Genomic DNA, 18,540 nt, shown 5'->3' with positions numbered 1-18,540 from the left:
CAGCTGTGCCGACCCCCTGTTCCCAGTGGAGGCCATTTATCAGTGTTTTCAATGAAGACACCTACATCCCCAAAAGGCAGTGTCATAACCTATCTTGGTATTCTTGATGTTGACAGCTCTACATTTTATATGGGTTGTCAATGTTGAATTTGTTAGTGGAATTTCTTTGGTTCTGGTTCTTTGTGGAAGTGTGACCATACAGCAGAGTTCAGCTCAGTGTTTCATCCTATTGTTTGAATTTTGCTTTTTGATCACTGATGTTTACATTCATACAACTACAGCCCTAGAGGCAAAGACCAGAACTTACTTTCCTCTCCTGCACACCAATCTACAACTTGCTTTCCTTTCAGCCTTCTTATTCCTACATGTTTGCACAGTAAGTCAGTTTTTTTAAAAAAAACAAACTTATATTCCTACCCGAACATCCAAAAACTTGTGGCATTCAGGGTGGCAGATAATCAAAACTCTTCAAGCTCAAAGAGGCCTAAAATTACATCTAATTCTCAGGCAAATACTCAAATCACCGTTATTCTTATGCAAATTCACACAGAAGCAGCATTCAGTTTTGGATTAGGTTTCCCTGGTTAGTAAACCAAAGAAAACATCCAGGCAGTTTGCTATCTGACCCTTGGCATACAGCAAACCCTAGACAGAAGATGAGAGCATAGTCCCTGAGAATGTAGCATTTCTGAGAAGACACAGATACCCAAGGGCCTTTTAAGCCAAACACTGATACTCCTCATAAATTCAGATGCCTGAAGAAGTTGGCAGTGGTGGAAAGCAGCTAACCTGGACTGCTGTACAGAACATCCCAATTTAGGCAGGATTTTGGACTGGATTTTGCCCTCTGTCTTCTATAGGGTCTTGTTACATACGCCCTTACTGCTAAACATCACTAAGTTTGCATTAAGTCTTTAGTACCCCCCAGCCTCCATTTCTTGGTTGCACCGGACAAAAGTTTTCTCTACACTGGGTGGTCTGAGGGGTGAGCATCAACTCAGTATAACAACACACTGCAGAGCATTTCTTGCAAGGATCATAGTATTTTCCAATTATTAATTATTTTTCCAATCAGTGATACATATGCATGAAGCACGAGGCTCTCACTAGTTCCCACCACAGCTCTCTCCCCAGCTCCTCAGCATCTTGTTAAAGTTACTTCTCAGCACCTTTTAAGTTGTGCAACGTACTTGTTCTACAGCTCTTCCTTCTCCATCACTGGGTTGTTAGGCTGAAGTAATTAAGCCCTGCTAATAATAATAAAAGCCACTATCTTCAAATACACATGATCTTCCTATCAAGTCCTCACATAAAGGCAGTGCCTTTATCTGAATTCTTCACCTTCTCTCTAAGACTTTAGACATTCCATATTCTCTAAACATTTGTCTGAGATCTACACCTCCCTAACAAAATATTTTACTGGGTTACATTTCACACATTTTAGTCTGCTCCGAACTGGGGATGGGGGCAAACAAAAGAAAAACTTTAAAACTCAACCCTGGTAAGTATTTAGTCCATCACATTTTAAGACTAATTCAAGAGTTTCTTCAGGCATTTCAATACCATTCCTACAGCAAAGAGCAACAAGAGCTACCTTTTGCAGCTATGCTCCCCCGAGCAGACATGACAACAGCTGATTACTACACCATCTGTACTGAAATCACTAATCAGCCCTAAAACTGAATTTCCCCATATGCCTTTCTGATTAAAAGCTCAAAAGCATTTAGAGAAGGGAGATGCCTATTTTTCTCCCCTCAACTACACAGACTTCCATAACTGAGAACATGCAATGCAGATACCTGTTGAACTTTCAAGCTTTGCCAAAGGTGTATGAACAAATTAATTATATGCTCACAGAAGCTGTATCAATAACACTGTCTTAACACATCATTAAAATGCATTATTTTCACAGAGCAGTTTTTCAGCTACGCAATAATTTCTAGAACGGCTGACACCAAATAGGCTGTGATATAACACAAGCAGCCAGGCAGGTGCAGAAAGCCAAGCAGGTGTGAAACACTCTTAATATGAAAAGTTGCCTCACGAGGCCAGAAGAGAAGACAAAATGACAAAGAAATTAATCAGTAGTGAAAAGGCAACTTAAAGAAGAGAAATTATGTGAAGCAAAAGATGGGCCTGCACAGAACTGTCATGGTGCAGCAGAGGCCAGTTGGTCCCTGGGGCCCAGGGCCTGGGGCAGTGACAGCTCCCCATGGCGGGGCGGCAGGGCAGGGCCTGCTGATAGGGCCTGTCCCACCGGCACCAGGGCAGCTCCAGCCCCGGGTATCGGGCCACCTCCCTGGGGAAGGGGACAGGCTGAGGCCAGGCTGGGACATGGGCTTCTGTGTGGGCCCGTGGCCGGGCAGGGCCGTGGGGAGCTGGAGAGCGGCCCTGCGGCGGTGCCACGGGGGCCGGGGCTGCCATGGGGCCTGGGCCCTGGGCAGGGGGAGCCCCGGGGGGCAGCAGGGCCAGTCAGGCCCATTACCGCCGTCAGGGCCCAGACTAAAACTATGCTAACAGCAACTGTGATACCAATTAAAATATAAAAATAGCTTTACCCTGATGTCAAAAGTGAAAATGACCCAACGGGTGAGATAAAAAGCTCCCCGTGCAGATAAAATGTTGTCACACTAAAAATACCAGCAGCAACTGACACACAAAAATCCCTGTTTACAAACTCCGCAGCATGAAGCAGTTAGATCACGAAGGACACCACTCCTCATAAAACAGCCAACAGTATCCGCCAGGCAGTGCTCAGCTTGGGGAAGACAGAGCAGGAGAACAGGAACAGAAAATAAGTGTATGTAGTTACCAAGGGTAATATAAACGCCAATAGCACCTTGCAAATAAATATATATATATATTGCTAATTTGAAAAGATTAAATCTTGATTTCTTCATTCAGTCTTTAATTGCCTCAAGACATAATGTAACAGACACTTACCTGCATGGTTACAGAACATACTGTCAGTATTTTGGATAAGGCTGGGCACCACTTGTTTTTAGCAAAGAGGAAGGCATTCCTGATGTCATCTTGTTCAAGTATCAGAAAAGTTTCAGAAGAGCAATATAAGGCCACCAAAAAGCTGAAAACCTTATTGCAGCTAAGATTTCAAGTGTCAAAAGTGATGCCGGACTTCAAAAATGCAAATAGTAGTATCTTTAAATTACTTACATGAAAAATAGCCAACACATCATTATAAAACAGAGCAAAGCATAACAGGTAAGTCACATAGAAGCAGGAGAAACTAAAACTCAAGGAATATTACTCAAATATCTTAACAAGAGAAAACAAAAGAACATTAGGTAGTAAGGTAAATTTTGCTTTGCAAATGAACATTATGGATGTAATTTACTCCAGTACCAGCAGGCTATTAATCTAAATGCCCAACGACAACAGATACACATCACTTCCAAAGTAAACAGATAAATGCCAGATATGTTTCCTTAGCAAGATAGAAACCCTACCCAAGCAATGGTTAAAAAATTAGGATAACAAACAGAACAGGATGCATAGTACCTATTAAAAAGAAAAGAGAGTTTTGTTACAAATCAGGCAATAATGCACATGCTTATGTATGATCAGAATCAGGGAGGCAGTGACACTTAGGTAAGCCACTGCAAAGGCTAAGTAGCTGAATGAACTCTACCAAGCTAAGTCCTAGTCTTTAAGACAACAATGTGTTGTTCCTTTCCCCACAGCCTCCTTTAAACAAAAATTGCCATGTTCCATCATATGACAGTCTCAAACAAGAAATGATGCAGCCACACAGGAAACCTAAACGCATCACATACAAGCAGGTTACACAGCCAACTACCATCACCTTACTACAAATTCAGAAAGAACTTGAGGTATCTGAGAAAAAAAGCTGCTTGCAGAAATTTACACTAAAATACATCACTATTCTCCAGATTATATGCAAGAACTAAATGAAGCAGCTTGAGAAATTACCCATGTAGCTCTGATTATAGTTCCACTGGGAGTCACTGGAAAGCACAAATTAAAACAGAAAAAAAGCGTCCTAAAATACTGGGAAAGATACTGAGAATATAATGCCAAATTCTCATCATTTTGATAAACCAAATTCCTCCATCGCTGTTTGCATTTCTCTGAGTTAAAAACAAAGAAGGTAGGTATGTATGTATGCATGTAAATAAACAGAGGGGAAACTGATTTATATTTCAAAAAGCTAAAAACAACTAGGATATAGCATGTAATCCTTTTGTAACCTGAAAAATTACTTACAGAATAAGTCTTGAATTTTGACTGCCTTCCAGTGTGAGAATGGTGTGGTCTTCCAGAAATCATCAATACATTCTGCATTTGTTAAAGATTCGGAGAAGGCAGTAAACAAGAAAATAGGATCTTTTCTGATGATACAAATGTTTTCAGATTGGGAGAACTGCAAAGTTTTAAAAAACTCCAAAACTAACCTACTGAAACTGGAAAGATTATTAGACAATGACAGGATATGAAATCTAATTTAAACAAAAAGTAAAAAAGTGTTGGCAATGAAAACCAGTAGCTAAGCATCTCTGAACTACCAACACCATCAGTGGAAAACTGCTTGCTATCTGCCCAATGATCAGTAAGTCTATACTTTGTATTCTAGAAGTATCTAGAATAAATTAAAAAAAAAATCAAAGGGAATCTTAAATACCTATCAAAGACATAACATAAAACAGTAATGCAACAAAGGTACTACATAACGATCACACTGTCTCATCTCCTAAAGTACATCAGTAGTAGGAGCACTGACATGCATGTACAGTCATAAAATACTTTAGTAGTATGGCTAGGAGGGAGCTCAGAAGCATAAAGAGATTGTAGAAGCTGAGAGTTTTAATCATGAAATACAGAACTAAAAGCATTTTACCCAAGATACAGAAATTAAAAAAAATCAAAAAATAAAAAAATTAGAAGACAAAAAAATGTTAATTAGACTCCCTTTCACTTATTTACTAGACTGACAAAATCCATTACCTCACATCCAATCCAAGCCATTTGTCAACACTAACTGCTAGTCATTGAGATAAATACTGCAATGGCCTGTTTATTTACTCAGAGGGAAAAAAAACCCAAACAAATTAACTTAAAGTTATTTATTAGCTGAGTCATCACGCCAATACATGGAAAATAAATCTTGGGGGTTTAAAATCCAGTTAAGATACAGAATTTATAATCCATATTCAAATTACATATAATTTATATTCTAATCTATAGGTTGGAGTTGCATAATTAATTAGCTTTGGGGATAATTAGCTTGCATAATTAATTACACAGCAGGGAGAGAGCGTTTGCTTTCATTGGCAGCATGAGGTCCAAGCACCAAACCAGACTGACTCTTCTCAGCCCGAACAGCAATGCTCACACCCCCAGGTACAAGTCAGAGTACTGAAACCAAGAGCAAAAGAAATACAATCCTTTCAGAAGGAGTGACCATGTTGGTGTCTGTCCCCTGGGTCTTCTCTCTCAGCACTTTCACTGAGAGGGATTAAACTCTACGCTTGAAACACTCTCACAGTAGGACACCAGCACTCAGTACATGACGTGAGACTCAAGTCCCAGTTGGGCTTTAAGCTGATTCTAAGAACTCTAGCTCACAGCAGGAGTCGGCAGCACACAGCCTGAAAAATCTCATGCCACACACATACATTTTTTACATTTATTATGGTAAGGAAAAGCACAAAGATTTCTCTACAGCTTCAACTACAGTTCAAGAAGTGAAACGTCTGCTGCTTTCTAGGACTCGAGCCAGGGCTCTACCCCAGCGGCAGGCAGGAGGAGACTGGAATCGAGGTCTCCTCTTTTTCCACCACAAGTGAGAAGGGAGGAAGAAGCATGACCCACTCCTCTGCAGACTTGGTAGAGGGGGTGTGCATGTGTGCCCCACAAGAAGCCGCTCAAAGCAACCTGGTCTTCTGCCTGCACTTTGTAAGTGCAGGCAGCACAAGGAATCTAACCTACAGCTAAAATTCAACTTAAAAATGATGCAGGAAGGAAGGGAAACCAAGGGCTGAGTAACTGGAGTCATGCTGGATCTTTCAGATGCTAGGAACAAAGTATCTTTTTTTTTAAAAAAAAAAAAAAAAAAGCTTCCCCCTCAACTTGAGGTATTTATTACTAGGAAAACCCAGGACGGCACACACCCTTCAATGGAGAAGTATGCCCTGAAGAAGGCAAATGACAGAAGACCTGAGGTGGGTGGACTCAAAGAGTACTGGTTGGAGAAACAGGAAAAATCCACCATTCAGTACAAACTGTATAAAGATCCATCAACATTGTAGTCATACATCTAAATCTCCAACAGACCGCACACAGCGTTGGTCACTGAGGTGACTACAAAAATCTAGGCACCACAAGAAAACAAAATGTACCATTTAAGTGGAAATATATAACGCTTATATTAATTGATTTGATTTCATTTAATACAACTTGCAACAGCGACAAGCAGAAGATTAAAATTTGGGTTGATATTCTCAGAGGCAGGCTAGATCTGTCCTTACAAGGAGTGTATGGACTTTACTAACAAGGCCTCAATTTTAAAATATTGAAACATGACAATGCAAAAGTATCCTGTTGAGCATGGTAAAATTATAAAGTAATTTCATCAAGGGACCTAATCAACCTTGGCTTTCTTCCTGTAGCTCATCTGCATCTGTTCTTCTATCCTTTAAAGAGACACTGAGCCAAATGCTGCTTTAACTCTAGTGTAAACTGGATGCCAACAAAAATTATCTGCAAAGAAGAAAAACAAAAACCTACCTAAACCCACAACATTTCTCAGCAATTGTTTTGTTAAAAATTGAACGAAGAAGGTAGGAGTCATAAAGCCTGAGAAAAATGTTTGCTTCACAATACACAGTAAGTTTCAGTATGTTTGAAATATACGTCCTTTTAAAATCTGAAATTAACCTTCTGTCTAAAAATTATGACTGTTCCTCCAGAGAAGATTTTGTATTTAAAAACCAAGTTTAAAATGCAGAACTAAGCCGTAATACATGGTATTACAATCTGGTTTCCAGCAGCAGGTTATGATCTGAACAACGTATAGTCACGGGGAGAGAATTTCCAAGGCACAAATAGCAGTGAAGCATCTAATTTCTACTAAAAGTCAGTGGGGCTAACAACCACATTGCTATGTGTGCTTTTGAAAATATCCTGCTCTGAAACCAGAACTATCTTAGCAACAATACCTTATTCCCAGAAGTTATGTACGGCTGCACAGCAGTGGCTTCTCTAGACAAATGCTCGAGTTATTTCCTAATTTCTAGGACGTGATGTAAACCCTTTATCTCTAAATTAAAAATTTATCTCAAGGCAAAGTAAATTAAAACATTAAATATTTATAAACGTCAATAGCTAAGTTCCTGACTCCTACCAAAATTAACAGAAGTTTTGTTTTAATAAAAACCACAGCATCACAAGTGCCATTCCGCTCTCTCTAAAAAGCTCTTTTGCTAGAACTGCTCAGGATGCTTTATTATTATTGTTATTAATGAACAATGTCTGTCCAAATGACCACAGGCATTTTCTAATGCTGCTTCTACCCTGCCGAAGAGACCTTGTCACATGAGGAACACCCAGACCATAACCTGATCAGGCAGAACAAAAGCCTGCAAGCAGAGTGACAGGATACCCGTTTCAGCAAAAGACTTTCGGGGACTTCTCTGTTCACTTCTTGTCTGCAAACTGCCTGAAACGTGCCTCTGACAGATGTACAGAGAGTCAGACTTTTACCCATTTTGTGAACCGAAACACATACACATCTCTCTAATCCCGGTATAGAAGAGCTCTACTAATTTTAGATCCAAGTGGTGCAAAGTGTCATAGCTGTCGGATAGCTGGATACCTGAATCTCAGGCGAAACTAAATTAGTTTTCCAGCACAATTAGGGTATGAAACCCACTTAATTGCTGATCTGTATTTATATGCATTGCAGAACACATTATTAAATCCTGTAATTTCACATATTAGCTATGAAACTGAACAATGAAAACACATTTAAAAGCAAACCAAGTTCAGAAGGGCCATGTGGCTATAATCAAGAGCAGATTTTGGCCTATGCTACTGAAAAGCCCATCAGAGGCCTAATCCTCCTTGCCTTACAGAAATAGTCACACTAATTGTGTAATTACAATGTGCAGAATTTAACCCTCAATATAGTTGCCTAGAATCTTTGTTCTTTCACAGATTTATCTGTAGCTATTGTCAATTTGTTTAAAATGTACAAAATCCAAAGTTGACAGGTAACACTCGACAACAAAAGAATGCATTCACCAGGTATAATAAAATTAAATCCGGAAACACACTAATTTGCTTTTAATGCAGCTAAGGCCAAACTGTAATACCTTACAGGATCACTGATTTCAACAGGAGTATGTCTAATTAAAGGCTGAGCTATCACTTGGGCCCCCAATCTTGGGAAGTGGCTTGGGTGGGTAGGTTTCTGAAGCCAGTGTATTCTCACAAAAGCACCAGAGTCCGCCTACACAGATCAACTTGTAAGATCTGGCTATTAACATGCCCTTCAGGATCTGACCCACAGACTGAAGTGTCTTTGTAAGCATTGTTTCACCTGTTTGAAAGCTGCGTTGACTGGAAGCATTCAATACATGAATATTTTCACCCACCACAGAAAATCAAGGCTTTGTTAAATTAAATGGCTTTAATGATGTTTTACAGGAAACATTTCAGGCATGCAGCAATAAGCTGCATTCATATTTGACATTTACAAAACTTTATTCTTTAAAGCTTGAACTTATAAACTACTTGCACTTAACTTAAAGCATGTGAATAAGCCCATTTTTATTTTTCAGAGCACTTCATTCCAAGTACATGTTGAAGTTCTAGCAAAATGGTGGAATAAGTTCTTCAAATCAAGCATGTTTTAAACAGCGCAGAGGGAAAAAAGAACACATAATCTGGTTTTTGAGGGAAATATCACCAGGATTAGAAAACTAGAGCACAGCAAACAATTAGAAACACCTCAAGCAAAACCATAAACTGAGCCAAAACAAACCTTTTAACACAATGATGACCGAAGTTCATTTTTCTCTACCCACCCCATATTTTGCCACCTCCTGATTTTGGCCGTAAAAAAGGAATTATGGAATATTCCTGTAAACTCTATTTAAAAGATGTTGCTGACTCAATGGGAACTGGGAAGTACCAGAAAAGCAAAGAAACAGACCTTTGATCTCTGCCCCATTTCACATACCAAAGATGTCTGAATTGATGGCCAAATTCTGTCCGCCTCAGTCATCTGAACAGGTATCTCTTAAAGCCATGGAGATGCAACCACAGTGCGTGTATACCCTCAAACTCAGGTTCAGAAACTGCTGCCCAAATCTTGAGGCCTTTACACAGACAAAACCTTGCTGAACCAGCTAACATTCAGATTCTCATTAATTTTATTCCAATGAAATTAAGACCTCTTCAACTTTACTCAAGTGAAGTGCTCACACAAGTCAAATCAGCAAGATCTGGTTTATATTTAGGATGAAATGCACTCAAAAAAAAAAAAAATCCCATCTCCAAGCAATACAAAAGTGAGAACTTTCTGCTTAAAGGAGGAGGAATGTTGAAACAGTAAAACTGCAGGTTTTCCATTTTTACATGGCAAAAGGAGTCCATTAATTTTGTCGGACTTCACACAATGGAAATGCCATTATGTTTCCATCCCTAATTGAAGGCACTTTCTGTTGGCTAAAATCCTTCATTCCTAAGAGGCTAACCTGCTGCAAGAAATGTGCTAAGAACAGTGGAAATAACAGTGCTGTCATGCTGGAGACTTGCACGGTGGCAAAGAAAGGATTAGGTGACGTGCAGCTGGATAATCCACGTACACCCTCCACTAGTCAGCAAAAAACCCTGTCTCATTTGAACAAAAACGTGATCAATTCCAAGGCTAAATACTACCAGCACCTAAAAAGAAGTAGAAGAAAACCCTCCATGGCAGGAATTCCTTAAACACCCTGCAAAACTAAGACCTATATGCCACAACTTTTTGTTATGCCAAAAGAGAAGGAAAATAAGTTAAAAGCATCTAATCATTTACTGACTCAAGGATTTCTTTCCAAGTCCAAAATCGGAAGCCCTGAAGAAGGAAATCTGATTAGTCCACAGCCAACAGCCCAGAAGAGCAAGACTTCTGCAGCCTCTGATTTCAGGCCCCACGAGTTCAGAGCAAAAAATAAGGAAATTCACAGATTCAAGAACCAGGAGCATCTACCACAGCCCCTCCTGCCTTTGCTCTATGAAGCCATCTCTGAAAAAGAATATCCCTGGACTAAATCTGATACCAGACACATTTAGGAGTCTCCAAACTCCTAAATAGCAGCAGCAGCTTTGTTTTCAGGTACAAAAACCTTCCTGAGCAAACAGTCCCTTCCTGAAGTCTGCTCAACAAAGCTGAATGACAGAAATCTATTTTTTTTCAATATTTTTTCCAAAAAACTTACCCAATCAATATCAGACCAGCTTTACTTGACGCTACCCTCAATCAATCATTAGAACAAATTATAGTACCTCTGAACCCTATACAGGCAACAAAATACATCTTTGTTCTCAGAATACAGAAACAGAACTGTTTGCTGCGCTTCAGCTGAACATGTAGTATTACAGATCTTTTTAAAGTAAGAGAGAAATGCCAGCAGCGAAACAAAGTATAGTGAAGTTTAAACAACCCGACCTGAATTTTGCTATCCCCATTCCCAGACTTGCCCCTTCTACCTACAGAGGCAGAGGCTATGCAGCAAGCTCAGTGGATCCTAAGGAAGCAGTTATCAGGCATCCAACCCAAAGAGAACATTTATGTGGTATCTTTCCTATCACTAACAACAATTTAGTCAAGCCCCTGAACCGTAAGGCTATAGCTTTTTCTGCGCAGTCACATCAAGCTGAAATTTCTAATAGATCTATTTCCTATAGAGCCAAAATCTACAGCATTAAAAGGTCTGCATGGGCCAGATACCCTACGTATTTTAAACTTTTGTAGCTTACATGACTAAGAACATTCTTGAGTAACTGTGACTTATTCAATACTTAACTCTAAGAATTAGCTCTTTTTCAGAGACAGCAATCATGCAGTCATTCACAGATGTGTCCATTTCAATAATGATGTCAAAGGGAGGCAACTTTATTACCTAACTGTTCAAAATCCTGCAGGAAAAGACAATTGATATTTAAATAAATGTTTACTACCTGAACTGAAAAATATAAAAAAGTTTTACCTGGAATGAACTATAAAATTTCAGAGGGATCACATATAAGTCTTGATTCTTGGTCTGTTCTTTGGATTTATACCGGAGTAAATCTAATGAATGCACTGGAGTTAAAGCTTAAAATAGTGATCTTCAAATATTTAACACTCAAATAATGTCAGTATGGAACAATGCGTACCCACGTCATCTGACAGAGATGGCATTTAATATTTTAAAAGTTAAACATGTATGAAATACTATTGGGCATTTTCTTATTTATCAAGAAGGCTGCAGCTAACAATAATTTTGTTAATTTTTGTTCCCAGGCAATGGTGAGATACCTTAAAAAAGGAGTCTCGCCGCTTTGCAAGTTCTTTACAATCTCCCAGAGAACTCAAGTATATTTTCTGAGATAAAGTTGAACTGTTACATTAGTAAATATTTGTACAATTTCTCATCTTCCTATTCAGTCACAAGCAAGATGTGAAATATGTCAAACGTTTCAGATAAATATACTAGACATTTTACTGCCACTATCACAATAATGGCTTTGCCTTTGAATTCTTAGAGGTGCTACTAACAAAGAAGCTTTTTTTTTCCCCTCCCCTGAATAAGTAGCTTGATTCAACATGATTTCGAAATAATCTGAGATAACATGACTTTTTTCTCCTCCATCAAAATGCTTTAGAAATACTGCCAATAAATCGGTATATGAATCAAGGGAAAGAAAAGAAAATGACAGCCAGCAACTGAGCTGACAAGGAATCAGAAAACAACAGTCTCTTCTCCCACAGCAAACAGCTCTTCTGTGCTATCTCAGATTTAGCAAACAGTTGCCTAATTATTTACTGTCACAGCCAGAGACATGGTCAGCAGACAGAATTTGGAGACATACAAATATCCCAGTTTCAGCTGTTACAGCAACAAGGTACTTGGTATTGCATGGTCTTCAAGATCCACAGCCTACTTTGCCTGTGGAAACAGACGAAGGTAAAATTTCACTTTTCTACATTTAAAAAGGACTGCTTTTCTCTTCGTAAATCAAACTGACTGAATGTCTTAACGATGTGGCATCATATGATCCCAAGCCTTCCAAGACAGGCAATGAATTTTGTACAGCTGACTCTGCTAGTTACAGTACTCAACAGCTGGGGCATAGTTAATTTGGCACCCTGATAATGCCCTAGATGAATATGAAGAGCACTCTGCCGACTATAAAAAAACAAGAAGAAAAAAAGAACTATTAGCATTAAAATTACGGATTAAAAATATGAAGTTAGCACAGTTTGCATCTGATTCAAAAAAATGCTAAAGGCAGTGTTTACAAAACTGAAAAATTCAGAGAAATGGCACTCCCTCTTCAAAGCCTATATTGTAGCAATTCTTTTCTGATTAGATCAGCTCCCATAGCAAGTCATCAGAACAACAATTGCTGTAGTGAAGTCATACAACTGGGACTCGGATGGGAAATCATGACCGGCTTGCAAACACATTTTAAAAAATAATGTGTTTTCCAGGTTTCCAACATGCCTTAATTAAAACAAGTCCAAATCTTTACCTTTGCTCCCAATAGCCGAATAAAGTATGCCTCGAGTAGCAAAACACAGCATACCAATATATTGAATATGACACTAAAAACTAAGACAACAGAAACTGGATCCTTCTGAATAATTTCAGGATTTGGCTGTCACTGAAAATAGCATGTGAATGGACCTGATGTTACCCTAGCAATACAATATACTCAAATATCTCCAGAATGTGCTTTTTTTCTAAGAGAGATGTGAAATAGTTTTAGGTATTTATTTTAATTAAAACCTCTTTGTCCCCAACACTTAAGAAAACAATCTTTCAGTCCTTTTCCTGCTAAATCTCTCACTTAAATAGGGGGAAATTAGGTCTAACATCTTTCCCAGGTTTTTAAGCAAGTAGAGAAACGGGTACGGGAACGAACCTTATTAAACCTGACTCTAGCTGCAAATCAAAGGTAATCTAAAACAGAACAAGAGTGCTTTGGATTAGACCCAGAACAGAAAAACAAGTTTTCTCAGTGTTTTCTTTATTTACTAAGGAAACGGTCTACTTGCTTTATAATTTTGCAAAAATCACTTCAGCTACATATATAAAGAAATTGATGACTTAAAAAGCGAGAACAGAATGGAATAAAGATGTGCTGCTGAAGATTGTCTATGACAAACCGTAATTATTTCTCAACTAAAATGCACTAATGCATTTCAGTACAGAAACAGAGCACATGCTCCATAGCTGCAGTGACACAATGGACAACAGACACAAAGGAGTCATTAGTCAATACTGCTAATGACACATGAAACCGCAAGTGACACAGGTATAAAGTAGATCGGACCTGTCAAGTTTTCACGTCTCAATAACCATCTGTGGAGGATTTATTTTTCAAAATATTACCACTAACAACCCGGATTAAACAAAATCACCTATCGGCATCTTCAAATCAAGCTGTCTTAAACTGTGCCACTCCCATTCCCGTCAGGGGAAACCATCTAACCAAAAGCTTTAGAACCAACTGGAAACGTACAGCTGAAAAATGACAGATATGAAATCTAACCTCCCCCCCCCCATTACAAAGGGAATCGGCACTGCCAATGTCAGCATACGCTGTGACACACGGTGAAAACTATTTCTGGGATGAAGGCTCAACCTGAATAGTTAACTCCATCCCTTTCGCACTTGATTTAAAATCAGACCAGTGACACTTTCGATAAGCATTTTCAGGTTTAATATCAGGAAACGTACTGGAAAACAACAGTCAATCATGCCTCCCCAAGCATCTCCTCCATCGAGACGGATCCAAGAACGCAATGTAATTTACATTTCTTCTAGCAAGGCAAATTGAGCTGTACGCGGCTCTGCTATGACAAACGCCTTTTTCCTTATTTCTCCTCTATTGGATGAAAAAACTCTGGTGCTACACGAACTGCGAGTGTTCTTTGCCCGAACACGAAGAAAAGACAAAATAACAGACAGGTGCAAATAAACCGAAGCTTTAAAAGCGAAGGCGCATCGAGACGCGGCTCGCCGCGAAGGAGACTCCCACACGCACGAGCGCGGCTCACGCACCGCCGAGGGACGGGCGTTATTTTTAATTATCGCAGGAGCCGCCGACGCCCCCCACCCCACCACCCCCGGGCACCACGCAGGGGCCCGGGGCCACCGATCCCCCTCCCGCCGCCGGCGGGGCCGGCGCACCTGGCCGCCCCCCGCCGCGCCAGCGCCCCCCGGCTCCGCAGCCGCCACGCCCGGCGGGCGAGCCACGGCCCCGCGGCGGGGAGGGCCGCCCTACCTTTGTATCGCTCCAAGACATCCTCGTAGGCTTGCAAGTACTCCTGCTCCTCGGCGTAGAAGTAGGCGCCGGGGGAGAGGTAGCCAGCCATGGCCGGGGGCCGGCCCTGCCCGCTTCCCTGCGCGGCTCCGGGCGGCCGGCAGCCGCGGGGACGGCACGAGAAAAAAACCGGCGGGCGGGGGGAGGGCGCTGTCAGCCCGGCCGAGGAAACGCCCCCGCCGGCCGCTCGGGTTTCGGTAGCCGCCCCTCGGAGCGCGGAGGGGGGCGGCCCCAGCCCCGCGGCGGCCGCCGCCTCCCCGCCGCAACCCCCCGGCTTCAGCCCCATCGCCCAGGCACCGCCCGCGGGGGCCGGCGAGCTCTGCCTCCGCGGCCCGGGGCCTGGGCCGCCCCCCGCCCGCCCCCTCGCGCTTCAGCCCCGGCCTCCCCCCGGGACGAGGAGGGCGGCGGTCGCCGGGGCGGGAACGCGACGCCCGCGGCACGGGCGGCGCCGGCGCTGAGGGGCCACTGCACGGTGGGCGCCCCTTGGGGGCACGGCGGGCAGCCCCCGGCGCTGGCCAGCGGCACGGACGGGCACCCCGCCACCCCGGGCGGCGGGGCGGGCCCGGCTGCAGCCCCGGCCCCGCCGCAGGTGCCACCGCCGCTCGCCCGCCCCCGGCCGCGTCCCCACCGCGCCTGCGCCTCGCGGGCCGCCCCCACCTCCCGGCCCCGACCCCCGCCGCCGGGCCCGCCCCGCAGCGGTGCCTGCCGGCCCGGCCCCCGCCCCGCGCACCCTGCCTGCGGGGGGCGGCGGCGAGCCCTGCGGGCGGCCGGGCCGGGCCGGGCCGGCTCCGCAACCCCCCCCTGCGGCTGCGTTCCGCGGCTGGCGAGAGCCCGGCCCGCAGAGCACCCTCTGCCACCGCGTCCTGCGCTGCCCCCGATAGCACCGTTAAGATGCGCTACCCTGGGAAACGGTGTCCCCGGAGGGGACCCGCGGAAGCACGCACAAAAGGGGACGGGGAAAAGAGCGGTGTCCCCGGGGAGCACCGGGGACCGCCGCATCCTCCTGGGAGGTTTCCAGCCTTCGCCGGGGAGAAGCCGACCTCCGCCCTGTTCCCGGCATCATTTGTGGCCGGGCCGCGCAGCGGCGCCCACCCCGGGCGGCTCCGTCCCGGTCCCGATCCCCGGCCCCCCCGAGCGCGGCCCCGGCCCCGCACGGACAAAGACCGGCGCGTTGCTCCGCGCGGAGCCGCATCGGTGGCGGCCCGGCAGGCGGGTGCTGCCCCGGCCGCACCAGCGGCGCCCGCTGAGCCGGCCAACGGCGCCGCGGCCCCCGCGCCGCTGGTGCGTTTTCGCATGAAAGTTTAATGGGCGCACCTGCGCGTATTTCGGCTCGCTCCCCAAACGCATCAATTCACCCAGCCGGAAAACGCAGCCAAAGAGCTTAGTCACCACCCGGAGGGGCCGCGTTCAGAACGACAAGGGATGGGGGTCCCTGTGGCCCCCACCCGCCCCCCCCCCCACCAGCCCCCGGCCGCGCCTTACCGGCGATGCGCAGCACGGCCCTCTCGGCGGGGTCCAGCACGGAGCCGCCCTGGATCTTCCGCTTGGACCGCTCGTGTTTGGGCAGGTTCCAGGGCAGCGTGTCCCCCGGCGCCGGCGACACAGTCCCCGATCTCTGGCTGAAGTCCTCCTCGTCGGAGAAATCGGCGGAGGACGACATGGAGCATCGGTAGGACGCGTTCCCGGAGCTCTGCACGGGAAGACAGACAGGGAGGGTGCGTGGGGAGCGGCTCGGGACGCGGGGCCGCCGGTGGCACCGGCGCGTACCCGCCCCGCGTGGCGTGGAAAAGCATCTCTCGGGAAAAGGGGGGGTGGGGATGGGGATGGGGACGCTGCTCACCATTGCCGTGAATTGGGGGGGGGGGGGGGGGGGGGGGGGGGAAGAGGGGTGCCTGTGCGGAGCGCCGACGGTGATGGTCCAAAAACCAGCCGGTCTCTAGCGGGAATGCACTGGGAGGGGTGCGGGGGGAGCGGTGGCCTGCGGCTGGGCAGCCAGCTCGCGAATGAGCCTCCCACTGCCCCAACAATAAACCCAGCGGCGGCAGCAACAACAACCGAAAAAAAAAAAACCTTCCGGGCTACAATCGATAGCGTTTGGCTCCCCCGCCAGGACAAGGGAAAGATTCGCCGTCACCGAGCTGCGGGTGAAAGCGTTCGCGTAGATCCGTTTGTGGGCAGGACCCGGCCCGCGGGCAGCCCCAGCAGCGTCGTTACCGCCCCGGGGCCGCCGCGCCCCCGCTCCTGCCCCCTGCCCGGGAGCTGCCCGGAGCGGCTGGGAGCGGCGGGGGGGCGGGGGGAGGGAGGGAAGGGGAGAGGGAGGGAATAGGATTTCTCCGAGCAGCCCGTCTGGGTAGCAGAGCACGACAGGCGGCTTTCGGTCACGCTTTGCCAAGACGGCTTCGGTCAACAAACGGCTGATCGCGGTTTACAGACTGTATCCACGTTCACGCTTCCCAGCTACACCAAAAAGAGCCCTTCCAGAAACGTAAATAAGCGCTGATGCAGTGCAGCGATAGGGCTGCTGCCATGTCTAGCTTCCCTGTTTAGGGTGAGGTGGGAAATGGAGATGTCTGAACCATAGCATTTCAACACCATGCCGAGAGTTTAGGATACACGGGTTATCAGGACATGATGCGGGGCAAGATGCTATTTCTCTTCCTCTGCATTTTCTGATTGGAGAGACTTGTGCTTTCTCCAGGGCACCTGACCAAAAAATGATGGATTTGATTTGTGATTTCACATGGGAGCTGCTGTGAGTCTTCCAAAAGCGTAACCTAATGCTGGTCCAGGTACGATGTTAATTTTTAGGGGTATGCTATTCTCAGCTTGGAGAGGTATAGTCTGCTTTGTTATGAAGAGACAGCCCTCATTCAGCCCATCTAAGATTCCAGATTTTTTGACATCTATTATTTTAGGCTTGTCCTGTAGCCCTTTGGTTTTTGGCATTGGGGTTTTGGTGGGTTTTTTTCCTTTTTTGAGGGACTTAAAATGTACCTTTACCTACAAAATAAATTTACACTGTGACAGATCTGATAAAATTATTGTTGCTATATGAACCTTTTTATCATCAGTTCTTACGGGGTGGACAGCGAATCATTATTACATTGGAGGGTATTTTACCCATTTTAAAACTCAAAACCTGCATAACCCAAAGTAAAAGTGTAATGCACTCTTTGCTGTGCATAAAATTGCCAATAATGAATAGTTAAATAATTCGCCAAGTAGGAGGAGACCTCTTACTAGTGGTTGCTTCTCCTGACCTCCTTCACTTCTATCCCAATCATCTTTTGTGCTTCTACAGTACTTTGTGGTGAAGTTCAAAAGAGGAGAGAGGGAGGGAATGAATACATAAAACCCGTTAACTGAATTCTTGTTCGCTGTATTTTGATGTGGAGAGAGCAAGGGTAAGTGTGGAAAAACAGAAACATGAGCTGTCTGATCCCAGCTCTGATTGCCTTCATAATTAGTTCTAGTGCCAGGAATGTTTTGCTGCCGGTTTATATAATAAGCTAAAACTTTCTGTAGGATCTTATAAAGCAGGATGGTCACATACAGGTGTCTTCCTCATGGGAGCGGTAAGCACACAGCTTGCTGCAGGGTATGGAGGGTACTCTGTTGTACCAGATGGGGCTAAGAGAGGCCCTGATGTGCTTAGTCAGGGATTAAGCTTCTTGTGGCCTGTCCTTAGCGCCAGATTTTGCCATAAAAAGAGAAAGTGTTCCTTTAATCCCAGCTCTGAAGATGCTCCTTCGGGCCTTTATCTTCTATTGGCTGCTCAGCAGCCCTCAATGTCTTTGGATCACACAGACCCATGGAGACAGATTTTGCCTTTCATTTTCTTCACCTTCATTTCTACTTTGTAATGTAAGAATTAGAAAGAGCACAGTCATGGTGTTGTGAGGGTGCTATAGCCATAGGTAGTCTTTATGTAGCAGCTTGGAACATGCAAGGACAAAGTACAATAGCAGTTGTTATTGAAGT

General features: G+C 44.7%; 1 protein-coding gene across 9 annotated transcripts in view; it reads right to left on the bottom strand.

Moving 5' to 3' along the window:
• The window catches only part of DST (dystonin), a 303,289-nt gene that overhangs the window by 253,436 nt on the left and 31,313 nt on the right, over positions 1 to 18,540 (bottom strand). For 5 of the 9 annotated variants that reach the window (XM_056344537.1, XM_056344539.1, XM_056344546.1 and 2 more), the window contains exon 4: positions 16,042 to 16,249. In XM_056344537.1, the coding sequence (XP_056200512.1) occupies positions 16,042 to 16,249 (208 nt within the window). Of the gene's footprint in view, positions 1 to 14,520; positions 14,694 to 16,041; positions 16,250 to 18,540 lie in introns of those variants that run through there. The other 4 variants (XM_056344541.1, XM_056344545.1, XM_056344542.1 and 1 more) reach the window with 2 other exon arrangements.

This window comes from Falco biarmicus, chromosome 6 (genome assembly GCF_023638135.1).
Source record: "Falco biarmicus isolate bFalBia1 chromosome 6, bFalBia1.pri, whole genome shotgun sequence".
Lineage (NCBI taxonomy): Eukaryota > Metazoa > Chordata > Aves > Falconiformes > Falconidae > Falco > Falco biarmicus.
The sequence above is the reverse complement of the archived record's forward strand: the minus strand, read 5'-3'. Positions and strand labels throughout refer to the sequence as shown.